Genomic DNA, 24,717 nt, shown 5'->3' on the forward strand with positions numbered 1-24,717 from the left:
CTCTTTAACCATTACATCACACTGACTGCCTTACAGATTTTTTGAGTCAATGACTAAATAGAGTTCTTTGAGAGGGTTTAAAATGGCAAGAAGAACTAGGACTGAAGGCTTCTGACTTTTCCTAATTGGTGGTTGGTCATCACAGGTAACTGACATGCTTTCTTTCCCAGCACATCAATTGCTTCAGTTGTGTGGGAGGCCTTCCAGACGTGTTCTCTTCTTTATTGGAATCTGGTGCGAAGCATTGCAATCTAGTTTGGGGGTCCCCTTAGCAACTCCATGCAAAGAACTATCAGAATCTTGGGATTCCTTGTGATAATTCTCTGCAGGTGGAGAGCCACGTAGCATAGAATGCTGGGAAGTAGTCGGGAGGAAGATCTGCGAACAGGGAGAAGACAGAAAGTAGTCGGGGAGGAAGATCTGCGAACAGGGAGAGGACTGAATCATGCCTCTTACCAGCTTTTAATTCAGTGTTCTCCAGTTGGCTTCCATATGTGGAGGAGGAAGCGGCCTGAATCACATACCCGGATGTTCCCCAGAGACAGCTTGAGCACCAGTTCCATCACCCTTTCCTATTCCATAGATATTATGACTATGGAATCTTTACTGCAACCTTTTTCAATCCTCTTCACCCACACCTAATATTGTGACCTCACACTGGCATTAGCAATGAAGTCAGCACAGTCTTAGGGGGAGGTGCAGGTTTGCTTAGAGCTGGGGAAGTGAGCCCAGGAACAGCATCTGCAAGATCTCAAGGATTTGAAGTATTCCAGAGGATGGTAAAGATAGCCCAGCAGATTTTGGGAAGCAGTATCCTTGTTTTTTTCATAAGGAATGAGAGAGTCCAGTGGGAGGAAGCTGTGGCTGGAAACAGAGATTTCTGAGTTCTTGGTAAGAGATGGAATCTGAGTTAGTACCAGGAGAGAGAATTCCTGGGACTATAGGTGTGGGGTGACTCAAAGCTGCTCAAGGTATTCATACCTTCCACTTTTTTTGTGGTGGTGGGGAGATCTTCTGCTCTCTCTTCAAATCCCCTTAATTGCATAGCAACAATCTTCTGTTACCATAGCAGCCAAACTTGCAGTTTTGCCTTGGTCGCATGCTGGAGGTGTGTGGCAAATTTTGTGCAGAAAACCAATATCTCTCATTTGTATCCTTTGCAAAAACCAAAGGGGGATACCAGATGTTTTTGAGCCCCTTGCCTGTGCTATAGTTATATCTTTCCCCGATGCTAAGATGCAGCTAACTCTGGGCTGGATTAACCATCAGTTTTTATTATTTCACACGTTTATGGCTTCGTATCAGAAATTTTGCATCTCTTGAAAGGAAGGTATGAACACTGGCCATGAGAATCCTTTTCTAAATGTGTGTCATTCATTGAGTGCCAGCCCACCTTCTGTCCAGTCTGCATGCCCCATACTTTGTATTGATTGTGGAGTCCTTTTTGCTTCTCTGGAATTCCTTTTTCAGTTTGCCATTTCAAAAAAAAAATTATTTATTTAATTATTATTATTTCATGATCCTCAGTGGACATGGTATTTTACAGAATTTCATAAGCACAAGCTTGAAAGTTCCCTGCTCCAAGACGTTTACAATCTTAAGTCTACAAGTGGGGTGGGGGAAAACAACAGTAGGAAAGTCAAGAGAGCTTTCCTCAAGTTGAAGAAGCATGTTCCACTAGGAAGGTTCTGGAAGTGGAATGGATCCGTAGGATCAAACCCTAAGGAGTTTATGCTGTAAAGAAGGGGGATGGGAAGCCAGTGAAGGGAATTGAGGAAGATGTCACATGATCTGAGGAAAGAACCCAGGGAATGCTTTTGGCAGAGGAGGGTTTGGGTTTTTCTTGGGGAAGGGGGTGTAAAGGAGTAAGAGGACTGAGGTGCCAAACTGTGAATTCACCCACTTAAGCCAGCTCCATCATGATTGGTCTGAATTACCTTATTGTGGCTTCATTGGCAATAACAAACAGCCATTGCAGTTCAGTGGACATCTATTGAATGGTTTAAGGTGTTTCTTTCCCCAAAATCTTAGAATTTCTTAGCTTAAGTGCAGGAATGAATCTGATACACTGTGGTTGACATCTGGGACAAGGAACATATAAGAGAATTGTAAAAGTATTATCTATAAATGATTTCCTGCTTTCTTTTCCTCTTGGCCAGAGTTATCTGCAGCAGCAAAGCTTTGGCTTATGTAGAATGTCTCAGTAGATTTTAGGGACAGCCACAATGCCAGTCTCTATACTATTTACCTTCTCCTTGTTGCTGCCTTACATGGTTATTTTTTTCTCTCTCTTCACCAAATGCCCAGTGCTAGTTTATATAGCTAGTTAATGTAATGCTTGCCCATATTGTGTATATGGTTTTCTCACTATTGTCCTGTTGAGCATCTGGTGCTATGAGGAAACTCTTGTGTGAGGGAACAATTCTGTGGTATCCAATGCTAGGCATCTGGTGTAATTTTGTGAACACATGAAGCTGTTTTATACTGAGTCAAAAGTCTATCAAGGTCAGTATTGTCTACTCAGCCTGGCAATGGTTCTCCACAGTCTCAGGTGGAGGTGTGAACAGAAATTTACCCCACCCCCCATTATTTGGAGATCGTATACTTGGTGACAGCCTTAGTGCCCTTGGAGATGGCGTGTTTGGCCAGCTCCCTGGGGAGCTGTGTAATCCGTTTTGGGTCTCACTGAGAAAGGTGGACTATAAATAAATGACAATAATCAATAAAATAATAACAATCCTCTACTACTAGAACTTTTCAACTGGAGATGCCAGGGATTGAACCTGACACCTTTTGCATGCAAAGCCAATGATTTGCCACTGAGCTACAGCCTCCCCATCTTTGAGCTTCTAAAGCTGTGACTGTTTTTAGTGATAAAAACAATAATGTGTTTGGGGGCACCTTGAAGACCTTCAGATGTAGTGGTTAACTCAGTATTAACTTGGTGCTGACCTATTATAACATCATGCATAAGCTACTGTTTAGTCCTGGTTCTCTCTCTGTGTCAGAGCAACAGCACTCAGATCAGACTTAACTTCTGTTTTTACAGTCGATGCTGGGTCCCACAGAAGTTGGTAGTTAAGGCTATTTTTTTGTTATGTTGTTTTCATTGCCCTTTATTCTGTTTCTAGTAGATCATCTGCTTCAATGTTTAATAAAATTAGGTGAGAGAGATAATAGCCTTGGAAATGAAATGTTAGCACACCCTGTTCTCTTTACAGTAGCTTATATGTACATAATTGGGGAACATATTACAGGTCTGTCCAGTGTACTTCTTTGCCCAGAAAAAGCAGGTTGCAAGGTGTCTGTCTCATCATTATTGGGAAAATCAACTGAAAATAGCTTATTTGAAGATTCCCACCCTAAGCTAGCTTTGTACAGCAAAAGACATGTGGAGAAGTGTTCACATACAGCTGGGGAATTTCATGCCCCTAGAACCTTGCCAGAGCTCAAAACTGAATATTCTTTGGACCCATTGTAAGCCAAAAATTGGAGGATTACAAAAACAGCTGCTATAATTGTTTAATTAAGAACACGTATATCTTGCAGTTGAGAGTGTAAATTAATGAGAGATTCTTTAGCAGGTGAGAAGAGGGTGTTGTATATTTAGAGTTTTGGTCCATGAATTAAGGACTGAAGCACAAGGGCTAGCTTTTTCAATCTTTCAAATGCCCCTGATGCCCCCCACACCTTTGCTAGCTCATTAGCTCCTATTCTACTCCCACAGAGTTTTTGTAGGGGCATTCAGTCTGGGCTTATGTGTCACTTCTCTGTGTCTTCCCTTAGCCAACAAGCTAGAACACTCCCAAGATGGCAGAGGCTCACCAGGCTGTGGCATTCCAGTTCACTGTCTCTCCAGAGGGCATTGACCTTCAACTGAGCCATGAAGCCCTCAAGCAGGTCTACCTGTCAGGCCTGCGGTCATGGAAGAAGAAACTCAACAAATTACGGGTAAGACAGGGGTAGTTGGGGGATCTCAGTTTAACCTTAAGACTCCAAGTTTGTTTTCACGCAGAAGTATTCCTCTGTGTTCCCCACCACAAACTGCAGGGGTTCTTTTGGGGGCTTCCACATGAAATTGTTCTCTGGTTGTTCCCCTTCTGGTTTTTACCCTAGTTACCTAAACCTGTTTTGATACAATCTTTCCTAAGGAGGTTTAGGGAGCATGTTTGCAGGAAAGTGTGATATCCAAAATCCAATTTTAAAAATTGGTAGAAATGGGGAAAATGGTGAGCCTGGGTGGGAAAGAACCAGGAATCGCCCTGTGCAGAATCTATATTGTCTCTATAAACACCTTTATGTTTGCAAACAGGGAATCGCCCCCCCCCCCCACCATGTAAAAATAACCCAAGTCTACCATTTTGGACCTGTATGAAGAAATAACTTGTAATCTTGGGGAACCTTATAGGCTGAAGAAGAGTTAGTCTGGAGTCTTGAGAATAAGGAATGCTGGGCTCTGAGAAGAAGTCTAGTAAAATGAGGGATTGGAAGATGGGTTGCCAAGGCTCTTGATGAGAGGAACAGTTTTGGCCAAGCCAGAGCAGGCTGTTCTGGGACCAAGACTCTGTGACATATTACTACTAGGCCTCTTGGATGTCAATCAAGGGTTAACTAGAGAATGAAGCTTGTTTACAGGCATAAAGAGGAATACATAGAGTTTTTGTTGTCATTGTTCAGCAGTAAAGTTCAATAACTGCTGGAACCTGGTTGTTTATTCAGTAACCCAAGAAATTACAAGGTAGCTCTAGGAAAGCCACTCTCTCCATACTGTCCTCTTCCCTATTTGATGAAGAGAGCTTTGACTCTCGAAAGCTTATATCCAGAAAATCTTGTTGGTCTTTAAGGTGCTATTGGATTCAAATCTTGCAATGGAGTACTGGTGGTAATAATACCGATCTAATGAACAGGGTTTCTGTGAAGATAACATGTGAGAAAATCTTTGGTAGCTTAATAGCTAGGAGCTACAAATCAGGTCCCTGGTTTCAATCTTGCTTATGCCATGAACTCATTAGCTAACCTTAGGCAACCTTCTCTGTCACAGCCCCCCCCCCCATCTGTAATGATAATGATACAGACTTGCCTCACAGGGTTCTTATATCAAGATCTGAAGTGCAATAGGCTTGCTATGTATTATTTATTATTTGGGGCATCAAAAGCTGCTATGTAAAAACAATCTTCGTCAGAACCACAGATTAAAACCCTCCTCCCATGCAACACAATGAAGGAGAAAGGGGTGAGGAACCACACTGTTTACTACCACCACCTTCCTGCAGGAGGTGGATGTGTTATGGAATTTTGTTTGTTTGTTTATATCCCACCTTTCTCCTTAACGGGGACTCAAAGTAGCGCACATAGTTGTCTTCTCCTCCATTTTATCTTCATAACAATCCTGTGAGGTAGGTTAGGCTGAGAGGGTATGATGGCCCAAAGTCACCCAGGAGGTTTTCATAGGAGAGTGGGGATTTGAACCTGGGTCATCCTCGTCCAACACTCGAATCTCTGCACCACATAAACAATTTTACATGACCCTGAATATACCTTGGCTGAGATCCAACCAATTTTTCTGCTGTGGAGAAATTAAGGAATGGTCTCCTTTTGAACACCTAAAATAGCTCTGCTGGGGATTAGGGGTGCCAGCATGGACAAAAGCCATAATTGAGTGAAAAAGCTGACAGGATCCCATACATCATTAGACATGGAGATGTAGCTGGGTGGAGGTTTGGCATGTTGCAGAAAGACCAGGGCCCAGCTATGCCATGAAATGTTGTAACCTCCTGTTAATTTCTCCACCCCTCATATCTCTCTTTTTGTGACCTTTTCCCTACAGAACAGTTTTGTGACAGGGGTATACCCTGCCAGCCCTTCTAGTTGGCTGTTTATGGTTACTGCCATCCTGGTGACACAGTACTCTCGTCTTGATCCCTCCATGGGCATGATTGGAAAAATCAAGGAACACCTGCCAGTGAGGTATGGATGCTGGGAGGGTTATGTTATGGTGACCAACCATCATAAGCAACAGAGGACTGCTAATTAACCTGTGTACTTCATAGCAAGAGGATACTATTTGTTTAATTGGCTTTAGAAAAAGATTAAGAGAAAAATCACAGAAGATGCATCTTATTGATGTCCATCAGGCTCAATAGCCATAATGGAACTTCCATTTTCAGGGATAGTTCATCTGATTCCCAAACAGGGGTCATTTCGAGGGGGAACGCACAGGAATGCAGTTCTGGCAGTTCTCGAAAAGAGGTCACATGTCAGGTGGCCCCGCCCACCTGACTCTCGGCCATTTTGGGCCCATTTCAGCCTGGATTGGGGCTGAAACGGCCCAGATCGTGCCTCTGATGGGTGGTGGATCACTCTCCCACTCAGCAGCGGCCCGATCCTGACCATTTTGGGCCCAATTTCAGCCCTGAATGGCCAGGATTGGGTCCAAAACAGCCAGGATAGGTGACGTCAGGGGGTGTGGCATATGCAAATCAGTTACGCTAATGACATACTTCCGACGATCGCAAGGGGCATGGCATATGCTAATGAGTTATGCTAATGAGTTCCTCCAGCTCTTTTTCTATGAAATTATCCCTGTTCTCAAATACTAATCTTTATCCACATTACTCTCCTTCTGAGTTTCCCAGGGTAAGAAAGTGCTGGAGTAGATGGTTTGAAATAGCAAGACTGTAGTAGGGATGAGTGTTTTTGTGCATTCTAGAGCAGAGGGACAGAAATCCAGAACTGAGGTTTACGCTGTTGCAAGGTGTTACAAGGTGTAAAGAGGTTAAGTCTTTAAGGTCTTTTAAAAAAATCTTCCTATTTCTCCTTTCACCCCAGTGACTACCTGTCAGATCAGAGCCAGAATGTCCTCAGTGCCTTGGCCTTTTCCACGGGGCTGTGGCTGGCCCTCATCCTGACCATGCGTAGCATTCTCAAGCTGCTCCTCTGCTACCATGGCTGGATGTATGAAGAGCATGGCAAGATGTCCAACACCACTAAGATCTGGCTGGTACGTATTGCAAGACAGGCGTGGCTTCCTGTCTCTTCAGGGAGGGGATGCGGATGAGGAGCAGAGCCTCTTCCTGGCACACAGAAGGTCTCAGGTTCAGCCCCCAGCATCTCCCGTTAAAAGGCTCAGGCTGTAGGTGATGGGAAAGACCTCAGCCTGAGACCCTGGAGAACCGCTGCCAGTCTGAGTAGACAATCCTGACTTAGATGGACCAAAGGTCTGATTCATATAGGGCAGCTTCATGGGAAGAAGTGAATGAATGGAGTATGAATCAGATATCAGCAGTTGGGCTCTCTGAGTTGCTGTGGGTTAAAAACACACACACACATGGCTTGAATCATAGCTTAAGGATCTAGATGGCGCAAGAGGAACATGAAAAGTTGTAAAGCCATAGATGATGGCTATGCTCAAGTGGCTGACTGGTTATTCTGGAATAAATCAGCCTGGAATATTCTTTACAATGGAGGTTGTAACATAATGGTTAAGTGGTTGGGTTGTGAATCAGCACTCTGCTGGCTCAAATCCTACTCCTGCCATGAGCTCAGCAAGTAGCCTTGGGTAAGCCACTCCTCTTAGCCTCAGCTCCCCAGCTGTATTGTGAGGATAATAATAACACTGATTTTGTTCACTGCTCTAAGTGGGCCACTAAACACTCTAGAAGAGTGGTATATAAGGACAGTTGTTATTATTATTATATCCACATTTGGATGCAGGGTGGAGGGAATATGCTGCACTATAACTTTATGATAGTACAAAAGAGATACTAGATCTGAATAGGGATGGCAGAAGAGCCCTGTGGTGATGGACAGTGGAAAGTGTCATAGGAATGAGACTGGATGGTAATTCGTCATCTTCATGGGGCTGTGATGAAGGTATATGATAAAGAAATAGCATGGGGCTGCTTGCAGAACAAATGCATTATTTCAAGGTGTCCTTATTTGATTGAACACTCAGTCTTGAATAATAACAACAAGCAGCTGAAATCACAGTAGCCGGATGTGGGGTGAGCATCCTGAATGGTATTCAGCCTGTGTTCTCAAAAGTTGCTTGAACCAAGCCAGCAGGACTAGCTGCTGCTCTCCAAATCTCACCTTTGAGGCCACTGGATTTGGATCCACAGCACCCCCAGTGGTAGGGAAGAGTCACTGCTGGGCAGGGGATGCTAGCCATATTACCAGACTGTTCCTGTGCCTATGAAGGAATCGGGTCATACTCATAAATCTATCGACAAGCAGCAAGAGGCAGCAAAGGCCTGTGGCAGCTGCTACATTGGGAATGGACCACCAGGGTGCCAGGGTGCCAACAGGCCAGAAAGGCAAAATACTTTTTTTAAAAAATCTTATTTATTCATTATTTATTGTTTCACTAATGATTGTAATAACTCGGAACAGTTCAGTTGAGATTGGAGAGCCCCCCTTCCCAATGTTACTCAAAGTCATCCAAATTCAGTCAGGAGGACAATGAAGCGGGACTGTGGGAGACATGGTTGCCATGGAGAGGGGAATCTAGGGAGGGGTTTCACCCAGAATCTATGGTGTCACCATAGAGTTTGCCATCTGGAGCTGCCATTTTCTCCAGGGGAACTGTCCTCTGTAGTCTGGAGACCAGTTGTAATTCCAGGAGAGCTCCAGGCCCCACCTGGAGGCTGGCAACCATAGTGGGTGTTTACCAAGCCTTTGTCCCTGCCTTTGACCCTTTCCTGTTCCTTTCCCCCTACTCTGTATGGAGAAGTAAGTATTTGGTGGAATAGCCTCACCCTGAATGTGAAGGCTCTCAACCAAGTGCTGCCACAGGCTGGGCCCTGCTTCTTACTAAAGTTGTGGCTTCCAAAGTTGGCAACCCTATCAAGGGCTAACCTTGTACTGTGGATGTTATGCTATCACAATGGGGGCAAAGGTAGGGGAGGTAAGTAGAACAAATTGCACAGGGAAGAGAGATGTATGCAGAGGAACAAGGCCGGATGGGATGCTTTGAAGAAGCTCCCTGTGGATAGAGAAATACTGTGTCAGTAGAGGGTTACTTCTCACTGAAATGGCAGATTTACAGCTAAGTGGTACTGCTTTAGACACTAGGTGTGGTCTCACAGGGTGGAAACCCCCTCACAGACACACACATAAATGTTCTTGTAGTTAGAAAATGTAGCGTGTCCAGGGAAAAGACTGGACTAGAACCCTTCCCTGACTTCTGTAGGCAAGGAATTTGTGAGAGGTGGGATATGGAGGAGCATTCAGTCCAAACCCTAGATTTATCAGCTAAGAGAGAGGTGGGGGAGGGCAGAGCTAACAACAATCTAAGCAGGAGAATGGAAGGGAGAACAGAACTTTGTTCCAACTGAACATCCACATATGGTTTTCTCTCAACACAGGCTCTGGTGAAAATTTTTGCAGGTCGGAAGCCCATGCTGTATAGCTATCAAGCCTCTCTGCCTCGTTTGCCTGTCCCAGCTATCAAGGACACTATGCGACGGGTGAGTCTGCTTGTGTTCTGCACCCTGCATATATTACATATATTATATTGCATATTACATATAATATATTGCATATATTATATGTCCTGAATACATAAGGAAAGAAAAGGGAAGGTGGTTGTAACAGTTTAGAAAAAGCAAAAATGTATGTTTTATCTCTTATTTTTCCATTCCAATGTAGAACAAAAATTGTTCTACATCCTTCCCTCTTTGAAGTGGCCATCGGGGGATTAATAACATGGATTGCCCTTTTTGGATTTTAGTATTTCAGATTGAGGTGAGATTCATGTCTGAATGCTTTTCTAACCCTCCCCTGCAAGTATACCCTTCACATAGAAAACTAGCATGCCAAACTAAAACTCTGTGCCTGAGATGCTAGATTTCTATGTGTGGGAAGGCTTTCCCCCTCTTATACAAAGGTAGCATTCAGATATATGATCACTCACCTGCAGGGCCGGCGTGCCCATTGAGGCAGGTCCGGCCCCTGCCTCGAGCACTGAGGCACCGAAAGGGGCGCTGGAGGGGGTGGCAGGGGCAGGGGTGGGGGCAGTGGCGCGTGCCATGGAGCTGGTGGTGGCAGCACTGGTGGCTGAGCAGGAGGGATGGGAAGCTGCTCATGCACTGCCCCGGCCGCCTGCCTTGCCTGGCCCACAGCTGCTGCAGTCTACCAGCCCTCCCGTCCCGCGCTGCTGCTGCCGCCGCCAACACACACCCCCAGCCGGGCGCAGCAGCCGCAGGCCAGGCACGGCAGGCGTCTGCGGTGACGTGCGGAACAATGGAGCCGGAGGACTGGGAGGATGTACATGCACCTTCCTAGCCACCTGCTGCGCCTGACTGGGAGCGCAGGCAGCCTCTGCGCGCCGTCCCAGCCGCACCAATGGGGCTGGCTTGCTGCGTGATGACATCACACACAGTGATGTCATCATGCAGTCCGGGGCGCGCGTGCGCACACTCTGTGTGCACATATAGGGGCAGCAACAGACCTGGCGCTGCCCCCAGCCTTGGGCGCCAGAAACCCTGGCGCTGCCCCTGCTCATCTGCAGACTCAAGTTTTATAGTCCAGGAGGGAATGTGCCACAAGCTATTTTATTATATTTGAATTGGCTTTTGGCTTATCTCAGCAACCACAGCTTGTGAGACTCTTTGGTTCCAAAACAGAGACATTCATCCAGGTCAAGTTTACTATTCCCCAAAACTGCCACCTGAGATTTAAAACTCCAACCATAACAAATTTCTAGGGACCCATAGCAGCACCTGCTCTCAACCCAGAACTTGAGTTAGAATTCCACTCCTGTTTAGATGTGATAATGCACAACAGTTCCTCCGTTTTTTTTCAAACATCTGTTCCTTAAGAGGAACCAAGGCTTTCCTTACCTGGCTTCTTGTTGCCTTGAGAGCTACTATAGCGTCCTTCGATGCATCTGACGAAGAGAACTGTGATTCTCGAAAGCTTATGCTACAGTAAAGTTGGTTAGTCTTAAAGGTGCTACTGGACTCTTTTCGATTATAGCGTCCTGGTCTCTGCCACAAACTGCTCAGGACTGGCTTTGGGCCAGTCACATATTCTCATTCTAATCTACCTCACAGGGTTCTGAGGAAAAAAGAGGAGGGGGGAAATGGTGTAGGATAAAAGAAGGGTAGGATAAAAATGTGATCATCCTAAATGATATGATTTCTACCTCTCTGGGTCAAGGTTGGTACATTCTGAGTATCAAATACCCTATTGTAATTTCTATTTCCTTCCTCCAAACTTTTGCATACCCACAATGCCCCTCTCCTCCCCTTAAAGTTGAGCTGAGACGCTGAAAAGTTCCAGGAACAAGCCAGGCCAAGTGGCCCCATATTGGTCTGGCAGCCTTTGCTTCACTAGAAGCCAGTCCATGGTGACAATGATAGACACTGGTTCCCACATTGTCTCCTCTGGTTGGGTCTAAAGGTGACCACTAGGGCTTGTCTAGACTTGCTATTCACAGCCTTTCAGGGCAGGTTCTAAGGTTGCCAAGCTCCAAGTGGGGCCTAGAGATCTCCCAGAATCATAACCAATATCCAGATGCCATACATCAGTTTCCCTGAAGAAAATGGCTGTTTAGGATAGTGAACTCTATGGCATGATATGTTACTGAGGTTCCTCCACTCCCTAACCCTCTAAATCCTCAAGCTCTAACTCCAAAATCTCCAGGAATATCCCAGCCTGGAGCTGGCAACCCTAAGGGAACCCAAAGGGAACTTTCATGTAGGATAAAAAGTCAGTCTGTTCTGCCTCCTCTTCTATAGGACCTCCTTGACCAAACTAGTTTTTACAGAGGAAATGTGCAAGAAAAGAGTTGTTGGTGGACAATGATTTGAAGCAAAGTAATGGTTCTTTGCTGCCAGGTTTTTTGATCTTATATCTCTATTCACCTCCAGTACCTTGAGTCCATACGACCTCTTATGACAGATGTTGAATTCCAGCGTATGACCCAACTTGCCCGCGACTTTGAACGGACCCTGGGACCTCGCTTGCAGTGGTACCTCAAGCTTAAGTCTTGGTGGGCATCCAACTATGTGAGTGGTCCCCAAAAGGGAAGAGGGTGCTCCTTTGACTATGGAAGGCTACATACATCATGTGACTGTGTGTGCATATTTTAATTCTTTTTGATCTCCCCAGGTGAGTGATTGGTGGGAAGAGTATGTGTATCTCCGTTCACGGGGCCCCCTAATGGTAAATAGCAACTATTATGCAATGGTGAGTTTCAGATTTTGTGTGTGTGTCGGGTGCGGGGGGGGGGGATACTTCTCTTCAGGCTTCTTTGACCCCTTTCTGTGCACCCATTTTATAGGATTTCCTATATGTAACCCCAACCCCTGTCCAGGCTGCTCGTGCTGGAAACCTTGTCCATGCTATGTTGTTGTACCGGCGGAAGCTCACCAGAGAAGAGATCAAGCCTGTAAGTGAACAAAATCCTGGGTACTGTGGTGAGATGGAGGGTGGAGCAGCTGGGAGATGAAACCTTCTCCCTGAATGGCAAGGTGGGGATCAGGCAGGGATGGAATTCAGGAAAGGCTCGACTTACCTATTATCATCTTGGGTCGCAACTCCCAGAGGGCTCCTTACTAAAGTTCTGGGTACAGCCACATTCATGCATGAACCTAAACTGCCATCACAATATTTTACTAAGCTTTTACAAAGGGAGTGCAGTAAACAACTTTGCCCTGCTTGCTTTGTTCAGGAACTGAACCGCAAGTCATTGTCTGTGCTCTCAAAGAGGCACACATCAAGGATGCCATGGTAGTTGTTTTCAGAAGTTCCTTTTCTAGAAAGTATGCCTTGTTTCAAATGGGGGTGGGGGAGGTGGATGGGCTTAAAGTTTTCAGAATTTTCTTTCTCTTGTTCCTTACTTATGAAACAAACACCTCTCTCTGTGGACTGAAAATGTTCCTTAACTGTGCCAGGTTTTTATAGATTTTTAAATTTTCCCTGTTTTTGATATTTTTTTCTCCCAATCGGGGTTCCCCTCCCCTCCCAAACCAGAACATGATCCCTTCTTCCTGCATCCCACTATGTGCAGCTCAGTGGGAACGTCTCTTCAACACCACCCGGTTACCTGGAGTGGGGCTGGGTAAGTGACTCAGGGGGCACTGTAAAACAAAGCCCCACCTGACCCCTGGCCAGGGGCTTTTTGCAGGGTGACTCTGCTTTACGGTATCGCTTGATGGGCTTTCTGATCTCATTCCAAATCCTGAGATCTCAGGATTTTACTCTTCGGACCCCACTGTTCTAGTGAAGGGTTGATTTTTCTACAAATCTTTCACTGCCTGTGGCCTCTCTGGATTTCTTGCGCTCCCTGCTGTCTGTTACGGGGACACACATGTGCAGACTTCAGACTGTAGTCTTGGATTTTGCACTTTTCAGTTTTGCCCTGCACACTTTAGGTTGACCTTGCCATCTTTCTGGGAGAAGGGATCTGGCTGCTTGTATTCAAGGTTCTTGATGTTGTTGGGACCTGAGAGTATTTTTTTTCCGGAATGCATAACATCTTGACTGCTTCTTCTCTCTCCATTTCTCTTTCCCCTCCTCTGCCTCTGCTTCTCCCAGATGATGATCCAGGGCACCGTGCCCATGTGCTCAGCTCAATATGAACGCATGTTTAATACAACCCGTATCGTGGGCATGGAGGGAGGTATGATGCTCCAGCTCCCCTTGCTCCCCTCTCCCTGATATCAACATCCTTAAAGTACTTACTGGGGAGGGCTTAAAACACACTCCCTTCTCTGTTATATCCTTCCCTTTGTTGTTTTGGGGAGACAGAGGCAGAATGTGTGGCCATTGAGGGAGGAGGGGGTTAGGGTTGCTTTATAAGTAAGGATCCCCCACTCCCACCCCCCACCCCCACCCCCACCTCCGCTTACCTGGCTGGCGGTGTGGGTGGGTGGGGGAGAATGCACTTCACAGGATAAGCTCCTGGGTGGCGCAGTGAGCTCCCACACTCCGTAGTGACCTGATTCGGCTCCCACACTCTGCAGTGGCCCGATTCGGCCCCCTTGCGAGAGGAACACCGAACGAAGGTGCCAGGCTTCCAACCTCCCTCCCCCCCCCCCGGGGGGTTTGAGGGACCTGGCAACCCTATTTATAAGTGAGGCTTGGCAGAGAGTGGGGGCTCCTGAAAGTATGCAGAATGAGTTTCCAGCAAGGGCATCAGTGCAAGAATGACAATGCTTTAAATCTATTCACTGTATGAGGCTCAAGTTGGTTCAAGAAGGTCCCTGCCAAAGAAGATGTTCTTGTGAGTGAGCTAGGCCAAAGCCTGATGCCCCAGTCCTCAAAATGACCAGTCCCAATCCTCTTTAGGGACAAGCAGGCACCAGAGGAAACATCATGGCTCCATAATTGCAATTCTGACTTGAGAGATGCAAATGATCTGCCTCGGAGTTTTTTATACCCAAGCTCAAATTTGGACCCGGCAGTACTTTTGTGGGGGAATGTCTCAAGGTGATGCAGAGACATGTTTTTGGGTAGTCCAAAGGTTCTTTCAGAATGCTCCCATGTCCTCACTGAGTTTTTCTGTACCTTTAACACACAAAACACATGGGGCTGCCTTATACTGAGTCAGACCGTTGATCCATCAAAGTCAGTATTGTCTACTGTGCAAGGGAACAGTTCTCCAGGGTCTCAGATGGGTATCTTTCACATCACCTGCTACTTGATCACTTCAACTGGATATGCAAGGGATTGAACCTGGCTGGGACCTTCTGCATCTAAAGCTCATGCTCTACCACTGGGCCACAGCCTCTCCCTTAAACCGCAGAGGCAACTAGAATAGGCAAATAGGAACCATAACACCTACTTCAGCCTTCTCTTTGTTCTGTGGGACATCCCCATTATTAGAGCTCTGCTTGTTGGCTTAGAAAAGCCCCACTTGGATCCCCGATGAAACAGGATAGCAATAGCTAGACCCTTAATATCAGGAAGTGCTATTTCTGCTAATATAAAGCCAACAATGGCTTGAATGTTAGGTTTGGGTACAAAGATACAGGAGAATGAGCTGATACAATGGACTGCACCACTTCAGACTGCAGGTGGAGGATCATGAGTTGAAATGCTCCTCCATGTTAAAGAATTCCCAGCACGGCAAGGACAGGGAATAAAACCATCCTCCCTGCTGTGCTATTAGGGTTGCAAACTTCTAGGTGGTATCTGGAGTTCTAGAATTACAACTTAGCTCCAGACTACAGAGATAATTCCCCTGGAGAAAAGGGCTGCTTTGGAGGGTGGGCTCTATGACATCACATCCCTCCTGAGCTCCCTCTCTTTTCAAACTCTGCACTCCCTAGGCTCCAGCCCCAAATCTCCAGGAATTTCTCAACCTGGAGTTGGCAACTCTGTGTGTTGTTGTTGTTTTAATGCAAAGGAACATCCAAAGCTGGAATCCACCTCCTGCAATCTGAAGTGGGTGCCATTCATTTTGCCTTCTTAGCATTCTGTTATCCAGTTTCCTCCTCATTCTCCTGCACATTTAAAACCGGCCTTGGATGCAGGCATTTTGCATTCTGCTACCCAGGATCCTTTTTAACCACAGATGCTGGGGGAATTGAACTTGAAATCTCCTGCAAAACCACTGGCCTCCAGATCTACCCTCTTACCTCCTCCCCCCAGACCGAATACAGCATTTGCGGGACAGCAAGCACATCGCAGTGTACCATGCTGGGCGCTTCTTTCGGGTCTGGCTGTACCACAATGGGCGGTTACTGCAGCCTCGTGAGCTTCAGGCCCAGTTTCAGGCAATTCTCGATGACTTGACGCCACCAGTGCCCGGTGAGGAGAAACTGCCAGCCCTGACTGCTGCAGAGAGGTGAGTCTATCAGTCCAGTGCTCTGGGCAACAATAACCTGCTATGCGCCCTTCAGATATGGTTTCCACATCCTCACCCAACCCTTTTATATCCCCTCTTTCATATCAGCTCTTCAAGGAGGGAGAAATGCACTTGATTTTCTCACGGTGAACTTGGGGGATAGCTCAGGGCCAAAGCACAAGTGACGAATAACACAGGTTGGATACTTGTCAGCTTTCCTCAAGTTTTGATGGGAAATGTAGGCAGCTTGGTGGAATGTTGGACAAGTGACAGTTGAAAAGACCACTGGACAGCAGTCGGAGAGCCAAGCTGCAAGACCAGGATGCCTACATTTCCCATCAAAACTTGAGGGAAGCTGACATGTGTCCGACCTGTGTCATTCGTCACTTGTAGCTTGGCCCTCAGACTCTGCAGCTCAAAGCCAAGACATAAACTTCGAGATAATTAGCTAAAATACAGCTGATCCCCCTTTTCCCTCTCCAGAGGCATGTGTGTTTTTAACATTAAGTTACAGATGAATGATAATGTGTAAATAACATCGATTTTTCTTTTTTATAATTGCCATGTTAAAAAAAATGTTGAGACAGAATCAGAAAGAACCAAAACTTCCTTTTTCTATAATCTTAAGAATTTATATTCCCGTATCTTCATCCTGGGGCCAATCAGAACACGTCCCCCTAATGGAGAGGCATAAATATTCACAAAACACTTCCTGTTCTGGCATCCTAAAGAAGAGCCTTTGCTCATGTTATGTGACAAAGAGAATCTTGCAGGACTGTCTTGTATGGTTGCCACCTGGGCAGGAAAAAGTGTCCTGAAGAGAGGCTTAATGAGTGGAAGTGAGTGGATGAAGCTTTTCATGGCATAACATCACTTGATAACGGCTTTCAGATGAAACTGGTATTAAAGGGACAGTTGGAGGGACCAGAGTAAAAGTTGACAACCCTACTCTCTTACTCTTTCTCTCACGCCTTTCTCCTGAGGAGGAGCAGGACCTAATGTTTACACTTTTCTTAGCACTGCTTCAAGTCTTTGAAATCCAAAATGTGGGGGTTGGAAGCACAGGTGGTATTGTCATGAAGTTCTTAGAAAGGCTGTTAAACAACAATAAAATAGGTTTTGTGGAGTGAACCAGGCCTTGGGCCTGTTATGGAGGTTTTGTGGGATAATGCCATCCCCATAGCTCCATACAGCATGTCGCGCCAGGCTCATTTTGCAGCTCAAACTGGCCCTGGGTGCTTTCCCCCCCTGCTTTACTCCTACTTGACTACAGCCACCTTAGAAGAGGGGTAGGCTGCACCCTAGCAGAGGCTGGCTGCTTTCATAATCAGAGGAAGAAAGACCCTAATTTTCAAACCCAAACAGGCATCTCTGTAAAAACTAGGCCTACTCACAGACGGCCAGCAAATTTAGAAGATGCTACAAAGGTCAAGCTATATCAAATAAAATAGAATCAAAATAATTATTTATGCAGTGTACACAATAATAAAATTAAAAACAAGAGGCCTGAATGTCAGGCTGTATTAAGAGTGAGAACAGGCTTTGCGTAAGCTGGAATATGTTGGACACTGTGCAGGATGTGTTTGTGCAGTAACTAGGTGGTGTACTCCCACAGTTGTTGTCCTTCACCTCTGGAAGCTTGCTTCTCACTAATAAGCCTCAGAGGTACCATGAAATACATTCTGTGTATTCAATTCTGTCAGATATGTAAATGACACCTGACATGGCTGAGCACAGATCTGGTCGCCCAGCTCTCCCCAGACCATCCAACCTTCTAACTATACCCCACTGACTCTCTTAATGACCTTTCTCTTTGTAGAGACCCCTGGGCCCGGGCCCGCCAAGCATACTTCCAATCAGGGAAGAACCAGCAGTCTTTGAGTGTGGTGGAGAAAGCGGCCTTCTTTGTCACCCTGGACACCAGTGAACAAGGGCTACAGGGGACCAATCCAAGTCAGGCGCTGGACGCCTATGCCAAGTCCCTGCTGCATGGGCGCTGCTGTGACAGGTGAGTGCTGCTGGGGAGAGGGAATGCTTAACACTTTCCTTTATGCTGTCTTTACTTAATCCATCTCCCAGAAGCCGTTATTGATGGGGCTGGGGGGTGGGGAGTACATGCATCTGTTCCTGTTATGCTGTGTCCACTTGAAGCTTCTCTGAGGGGTGTGGGTACTTTGGTGATTTGAGTGAGCAAATCTCCCCCAGTACAGCTGTTGCGCCACATGTTGAGAGCTCTTCAGTGTTTCAATCCCCCCACCCCCCACAAGCTGGAACGACTATGGACCTTTCATGTCATGCGGGAGATGGCTGGAACCTGCCTCCTTCCACCCACTTGCCATCATCCTTTTTGGGCAGCATGTTATGGGAGAGGGGAGCTGCTTCCTTCCAATTCAGTCCCACTTTGCAAAGAAGCCTTTTCAGTTGTTCCTCCCCATTCCATTAACCGCCCCACCCCCCCACCCACTATCTTGCTATCTCCTCTGCCTTTAGCTCCTTTCCCCACTCCAAATCACATGCTCCACTGGGAGTTCTGTGACTTAGTTCCCAAGATTTTTTCCCCTTTTAAATAGCAGGTGAGTAGCATCCCAATTTGGGTTGGGATCCCAGAGAGAGGGGAGGATTTTTAAAAGCTCTCTTCCCCATGCACTACTGTTTTTCCCAGTCTGGTTCCCCTGGTTTCTCTCTCACAAGCCCCAATGGTGTTTGGGGATTTCATTAGGAATGTCATTTCTACAGGGAGGATCACTGGATTCTTTTCCAACAGGTGGTTTGACAAATCTTTCACACTGATAGTTTACCGCAATGGAAAGGCTGGCATGAACGCTGAACACTCCTGGGCCGATGCACCTGTCATTGGACACCTCTGGGAGGTATGATCTTTCTGAAATCAAGCGGGTCTGGATCCGATCTGGTACCCAGATGGGAAGCCACCTGAGTTTCCTTCTGATGCCACCTTAAACTTTGTGAAGGCAGCATATTAATGTAATAAATACAATGTTCCATTTGGGGTAGGGTTGTGGTGGGGTCCAGGAAAAAGGACTCTGAGTTCCCAACGTGGTGGGGGCTGAGGGGTGTCTTCTAGGGTTGCTTTATCAAGGAGGAGAAGAGAGGAAAAACTGTAGCTCTTTTCTGCTGTTTTCTTGCTGGAAAAAGCCACTTCTGAGCTGCTTCTGCCCCCTGCTGGGGGAACAGGACCAAGTTTTCCTCAATGAGATAAAAGCAACTCACGGTGGCTTTTTTCCAGTGAGAAAACAGCAAGGATGAGAAGGGCTTAAACGTCCCTCTTTCTCGGCACACTGACACTGTTCACCTTTTTGATAAAGCAATCCTGGCAAAAGTTTTTAAAGATTAAAAAAATCTAAGAAATAGTCATAATGTGTAGCTGAGGGCAAGAGGTCGCAAAAGCTCAGCTATATTCTTTCATCTGAAATGGCTTCATTTACAGTACACCCTTGCCACAGATTCATTCCAACTGGGGTATGATGCTGATGGGAACTGCAAAGGTGACATCGAACCTGGCATTCCTCAGCCTCAAAGACTGCAATGGGAGATCCCGTCAGAGGTGAGTTTGGGCAGTACTGGGACAAAGTGGGTCAGGGTGTGAGCCAGCTTAGGGATGTGTGGCTCCTGACTAGCCAAGGAGAGTGGTGGCAGAGTTGGAGTTTATATGGAGGTTGTGTGTTCTGTGCCGTCATTTCCTTCTGCTGCTCTTTGCCTCAGTGCCAGCAGGTGATCCTGAAGTCCTTCTCTGTAGCCCAGGCTCTGGCCAATGATATCGATTTCCACACCTTCCCCTTCAAAGAGTTTGGCAAAGGCTTGATCAAGAAATGCCGCTGCAGTCCAGACAGCTTCATCCAACTAGCCCTGCAACTGGCTCATTTTCGGGTATGATGCTTGGTGTGAGTGGGGGAATTGGTGATAGGAAGATGAGGGAGCACAATTTTGTGATGGGTTGGTTGGAGCCCCAGGCCATCAAGGACATAGGTGGTCCTGAAAACGTGATGACCAATGGCCACAAGTGGAATTTGGAAAGGATCTTTATCTGGATTAGACTGGCTAGTAATTCCGGGAGGGGTTTTTGCAGTAGGAGTCAACTGGAACTATTTGCTTTTTGAAAACTTTTATTAGAAGGGCACCTGTTCTATTCTTGTGGTCTGAATTGTATACAAGTTCACAATTCTATGAATGGATGGGTTTAGTCCCACCATTTTATGAATGGGTGGGTTTGGTTCCATAATTCTTAAGAACAAGTTTGTGAATGGGGGGATTCTGTGAATCGGTGGATTTGGTCTATTGTAACATCAACTGGATGCCAACCAGGGGAATCCAGTTATTCCCAAGGTGGGAGAATTATTATGTTTGCTCCTGCCTTACATGCCTTAGTTCAGATAGGGATGGAATCACAGTGTAAAAACCTGCCCCATCCCTGCTCAGGAGGCAACCTTGATTCAGTTCACAGCAGTGATTCCTCTCTCTCTAACCGGCATTTCTCCTTCTTGTTCTTCCAGGACAAGAAAAAGTTCTGCCTCACTTACGAAGCATCCATGACACGTCTCTTTCGGGAGGGCCGCACAGAAACAGTCCGCTCCTGCACCATCGAGTCCTGCAACTTTGTAAGGGCCATGGTGGATCTCAGCCAGAATGTGAGTCCTGGAATGTGAGTGAGGATGCCAAAGAAAGCCCTGGAATCAGGACTAAAGTTTGATTTATAACAGTCCTAAATTCTTGATTTATCACATGTTATTGAGGCCTAGACACTTGGCTATCTAGAGAAAAATGGCAATTGAAATTCCAATGGAATTGGGGGGAAATGCATGGTACATGTACAGAGAACTGATTATTAGACTAATCATGGAAAAGCAAATCATAGATTTGTTTTCCTGTGATGTATAGAATCAGAGATTCCAGAAGGAATCTTTGTCTGGGATCCTGGGCTAGCTCTTGCTCTGTCTTACCATTGAAATGTATGCGTTGAGATTGATAAGGGTGGAGGAAGAGGTTCATTACAATTTGCTAAATAGATAAAGAGAGTGATGTGTAGTGGTTAGAGTGTTGGACTAGGGTCTGGGAGACCCAGGTTTGATTCCCCACTCTGCCACGGAAGCTTATTGGGTGACCTTGGGCCAGTTGCGCTCTTTCAACCTAACTTACTTCACAGGGTTGTTGTCGTGAAGATTAAATGAAGGGGGAGAATGATATTGTAAGCCACTTTGGGTCCCCATTGGGGGGAAAAGCGGAGTATAAATATCTAAATAAAATTGAGGATGCCTGAGTCATTAGCAGAATCTTTTCTATTCATCCCTACTCCTTTCATCCCAGATTGGCACGAGGCTCCACCTGTTTCGCGTGGCAGCTGAAAAACACCAGAACCTTTACAAGCAGGCCATGACAGGCGAGGGCATCGATCGCCATCTCTTCTGCCTGTATGTCGTCTCCAGATATCTTTGCCTGGACTCCCCGTTCCTGCGTGAGGTATGTCCTGTTAGGTAGGAGATTGGGGGGGGGGCGCATTAGGGTGTGGGTATTCATATGCAATAACAAGGCTGCTGAAAGGGAAGCAAATCTCCTAGTGCAGAGAGAAAGCACTGACTCCTTTGTTCCCAGGAACAGGGCCAGCCAGGAAAGACAGAGTGCCAGTCTCTCCAGCCACCTGCCATCTCCTATAGGTTGTGCTCACCAAGCTGTTGGCTAGAATCTCCTCTATCTCTGTTTTTCTCTCTCTCATTAAAGTATCTCTTAGTGGGTTTTTTGCTTGCATAGGCTCCATCTCCTAGGAATATATATCAAAGTATTCCTATGTCTTACAGTAAAATTGTAGGCCCCTTTGCTCATCGTGGAAGAAGCAAATCCAGGCCATCCACAGAGAAGGCTGGGGTCTCTACACTCTCAGGGGTCTCCTCAGGACCGGCCAGTTGAGAACTGGGTGTGCTCCAGGAGACAGAATGTTTGGAGCAGTTGGAAGAAGGGAAACCTGCTTGAGAATCCTGGAGGGGAGGTTCTGGGAGTTGGAGGATTTCCAGATAGTCCTCCTTTCCACAACTCCTGATAGGAGCAGCTGTAGCACAGCGGTTAAGTGGCTGAGCTGTGAATCAGCACTTGGCTGGTTAGAATCCCACTATTGCCATGAGCTCAGTATCCACTCCTCTCAGCCCTACCTCCCCAGCTGGGGATAATAATAACACTGACTTTGTTCACTGCTGCAAGGGGGGCACTGTTCTGTCTAGAAGAGCAGTATATAAGTGCTGCTGCTGCTACTGTTGTTGTTATTGTTATTATTAGTCCCCTACTTGTGCCTCCAGGCAGTGTACATGGTTTCCCCCTTCATTTTATCCTTGCTACAATCCTCTGAGGTCCGTTAGGCTAATAGTGAAAAAGTAATTAGTCCAAGGTTGCCCAGTGAATTTCTCAGTTAAGGGCCAACTCATACATTACAAAATCCACATGGTGGCAATGTGGATTGTTGACAGGCGTGGTCGGGGAGTTCTCAGCTAGCACCTTAATTTCCAGGAATGCGAAGACCCAGTTTGCATTGGGTCTTAGGTCTTAAGCTTCCCCATGTGAAATGGCCCCTGGAAGCTGCTCTTTGTCCCATTGGGGAAACGAATGTTTAGTCCTCAGTAAAGTAAGTTTCCCCAATGGGGCAAATAGCAGTTCCCCGGGACCATTTTAGGTCAAGACAATGGCATGGAAGGAAGCTTAAACACCCACTCCTTGACCCCTGTGGTCCCAATCAAAATCAGACCTGCGTGTGCTAGGGAATTTCTAGTACAACACTCCAAGTGCATGTCTAGTTAACAGTCCATGTGTCCATGTAACAGTCCATATACTTTGGGCTGTGCAAATCAGCCCAGAGTGGGGATACGAACCCAGGTCTAGTCCACCACAGAGATCTGGCATGGTGTAGTGGTTAAATTGTTGGATTAAGATCTGGGAGACCCTATTTTAAATTCCCACTCCACCATAAAGCTTACTAGGTGACCTTGGGCCAGTTAATTCTCTCTCAAATTAACCTACCTCACAGGGTTGTTCTGAGGGTAACTTGGAGGAGCAGAGACAGACTGAGCTCCCCTCAGCTCTTAGAAAGAAGGGTAGGATAAAAATGTACTAATGTATTATTATTATTATTTATTATAACATACTGACTACTACACTGCACTGTCTTCCTTGAAAAATGCTGTGTTTAAAGTTCTTTCAACTTACCTACCTTATTCTATGTGCCCAGACCTTACTAAGGTCAGATCTTACTTACTATGTGGCCTGCCTTTCTCTCCTTTTTATATGATTGCTGGTCATCCAGATGTTGAATTGAGCAGAAGTTTTCAATTTCCCTTCAGCTGGGACAACCAGTAATTCATTCCCATGCTGACCCCCTTGGCTGACTGGTTCAAATTACACAATCTTGTTTACAATTCCTTAACTGTAAATCCTGTGCTAATGTACAGAAAGGCCAGTTCCACAGAACTTGTATGCTGCTCATCATACTGGCGCATCTTTTGGCCAGATCCACAGTTGACCTAAAGTCCTCCACATGCCCCCATTAACAGTGACTGGGGATGTAGTCTTTCAGTTACAAAACTGGAGTCACTCATAACCGTGCCATTCGGCTTGTTCTGTATGAGGAGAAAAGACATGCACAGAACATGCGTTCACTTAGAATGTCCCCTGAAGAGCCTGCGGGGAGGAACCAGGATGGATAGAAGGTGGGACATTTTGGCTGAAGAGCTTCTACAGAGCCCAGTGAGTCTGTTCCCCACCTAAAGATTTGGCAATATAAATATTCATCAAACACAGAAAGCCCAAGTTCAAGGAAGTACAACAAGGGTGTTTGTATGAAATTCAAGTTTTTTCTTCTGTATACATGGGGGACTCATGTATATAAGTATTTGATATATTGAATTACTCCTATATAGGATTTGTATATAAAAGAAAAAACTTGAATTTGATACAAACGTAAAGTGTATATATTTTTGCACCCTTGTTGTACTTCCTTGAGCTTGGGCTCTCTGTGTTTGACGTTTACTCAAACAGTATTTGAGCAGATGTGTGTTTCCAGCTCCACATTTGCTGAGATAACAGGGAACATTAGCTAATCAGATAAGTTTATTTCGCTTACTACTTTTCTACTAGGATACTCAAGGTGGCACAGAGTGTTGGACTGGATGGGCTCTTGGCCGGATCCAACACGGCTTCACTTATGTTCTTATGTGGCTCATAAGAGGAAAAAAAGTAAAATCACATAAAAATAGTAACAATATGAAATATGCTTTAAATGCTTGAGATCTAAGCCAGAATGAGTTTGGGATGAGATCTTGAGACACATGAGGCCTTGGGGGCTGGGGGAGAATCACTAGCAGGGGAGAATCAGTGGCTAGTAGAGCAGAGTGCTTGGACTCCCATGTTGATCTTCCCCTCTCGTTCCACCTCCTGAAGGCTGTGTATTCAACTGTATCTTAATCCTTTCACATATGAAGAGCAAAGTTTGAGTCCAGTAGCACCTTAAAGACCAGTGAGATTTTCCAGGGTATAAGCTTTCAAGAATCAAGCTCCCTTAATCAGGTACAAGAAAGGAGATCCCCGAGTCTTTACATCCCAATCAGAAGATGGGCGGGGTGTTGCATAGAAGGAGGTCAGGAGGTAAAGGCACAATGTAAAATGTAATCTGCTTGTTTGGAGCAGGGGATGAAAGGCAGAACATCAGCATCTGTAGTAAGAAAAGAATCTTATGTCCCGAATTAGCCTTGGGAGAGTCCATGGTTCTAAATTTGTGAATGAACTCAGTTTCAGCAATCTCACGTTGTAATCTCCCCTTGAAGTTTCTCTGTTTGAGGACGGCCACTCTTATGTCACCATTGGAATGTCCTGGAAGATTAAAATGTTCACCCACTGGTTTTTGAGTGTTACGATTTTTATTGCCGCATATG

The 24,717-nt window shown here is 45.9% G+C and overlaps 1 protein-coding gene across 8 annotated transcripts in view; it reads left to right on the forward strand.

Annotated features, from left to right (window-relative positions):
* The window catches only part of CPT1C (carnitine palmitoyltransferase 1C), a 38,344-nt gene that overhangs the window by 10,757 nt on the left and 2,870 nt on the right, over positions 1-24,717 (forward strand). For 3 of the 8 annotated variants that reach the window (XM_054994965.1, XM_054994964.1, XM_054994963.1), the window contains exons 2-16: positions 3,787-3,951; positions 5,828-5,967; positions 6,829-7,000; positions 9,366-9,467; positions 11,874-12,011; positions 12,115-12,192; positions 12,287-12,394; positions 12,979-13,066; positions 15,601-15,796; positions 17,616-17,804; positions 18,561-18,666; positions 19,242-19,358; positions 19,517-19,681; positions 20,305-20,439; positions 21,116-21,268. In XM_054994965.1, the coding sequence (XP_054850940.1) occupies positions 3,811-3,951; positions 5,828-5,967; positions 6,829-7,000; positions 9,366-9,467; positions 11,874-12,011; positions 12,115-12,192; positions 12,287-12,394; positions 12,979-13,066; positions 15,601-15,796; positions 17,616-17,804; positions 18,561-18,666; positions 19,242-19,358; positions 19,517-19,681; positions 20,305-20,439; positions 21,116-21,268 (2,028 nt within the window). In that variant the 5' untranslated portion in view covers positions 3,787-3,810. Of the gene's footprint in view, positions 1-3,636; positions 3,952-5,827; positions 5,968-6,828; positions 7,001-9,365; positions 9,468-11,873; positions 12,012-12,114; positions 12,193-12,286; positions 12,395-12,978; positions 13,067-13,542; positions 13,628-15,600; positions 15,797-17,615; positions 17,805-18,560; positions 18,667-19,241; positions 19,359-19,516; positions 19,682-20,304; positions 20,454-21,115; positions 21,269-24,717 lie in introns of those variants that run through there. The other 5 variants (XM_054994968.1, XM_054994969.1, XM_054994970.1 and 2 more) reach the window with 5 other exon arrangements.

This window comes from Eublepharis macularius, chromosome 12 (assembly GCF_028583425.1).
Source record: "Eublepharis macularius isolate TG4126 chromosome 12, MPM_Emac_v1.0, whole genome shotgun sequence".
Taxonomy (NCBI): Eukaryota; Metazoa; Chordata; class Lepidosauria; order Squamata; family Eublepharidae; genus Eublepharis; species Eublepharis macularius.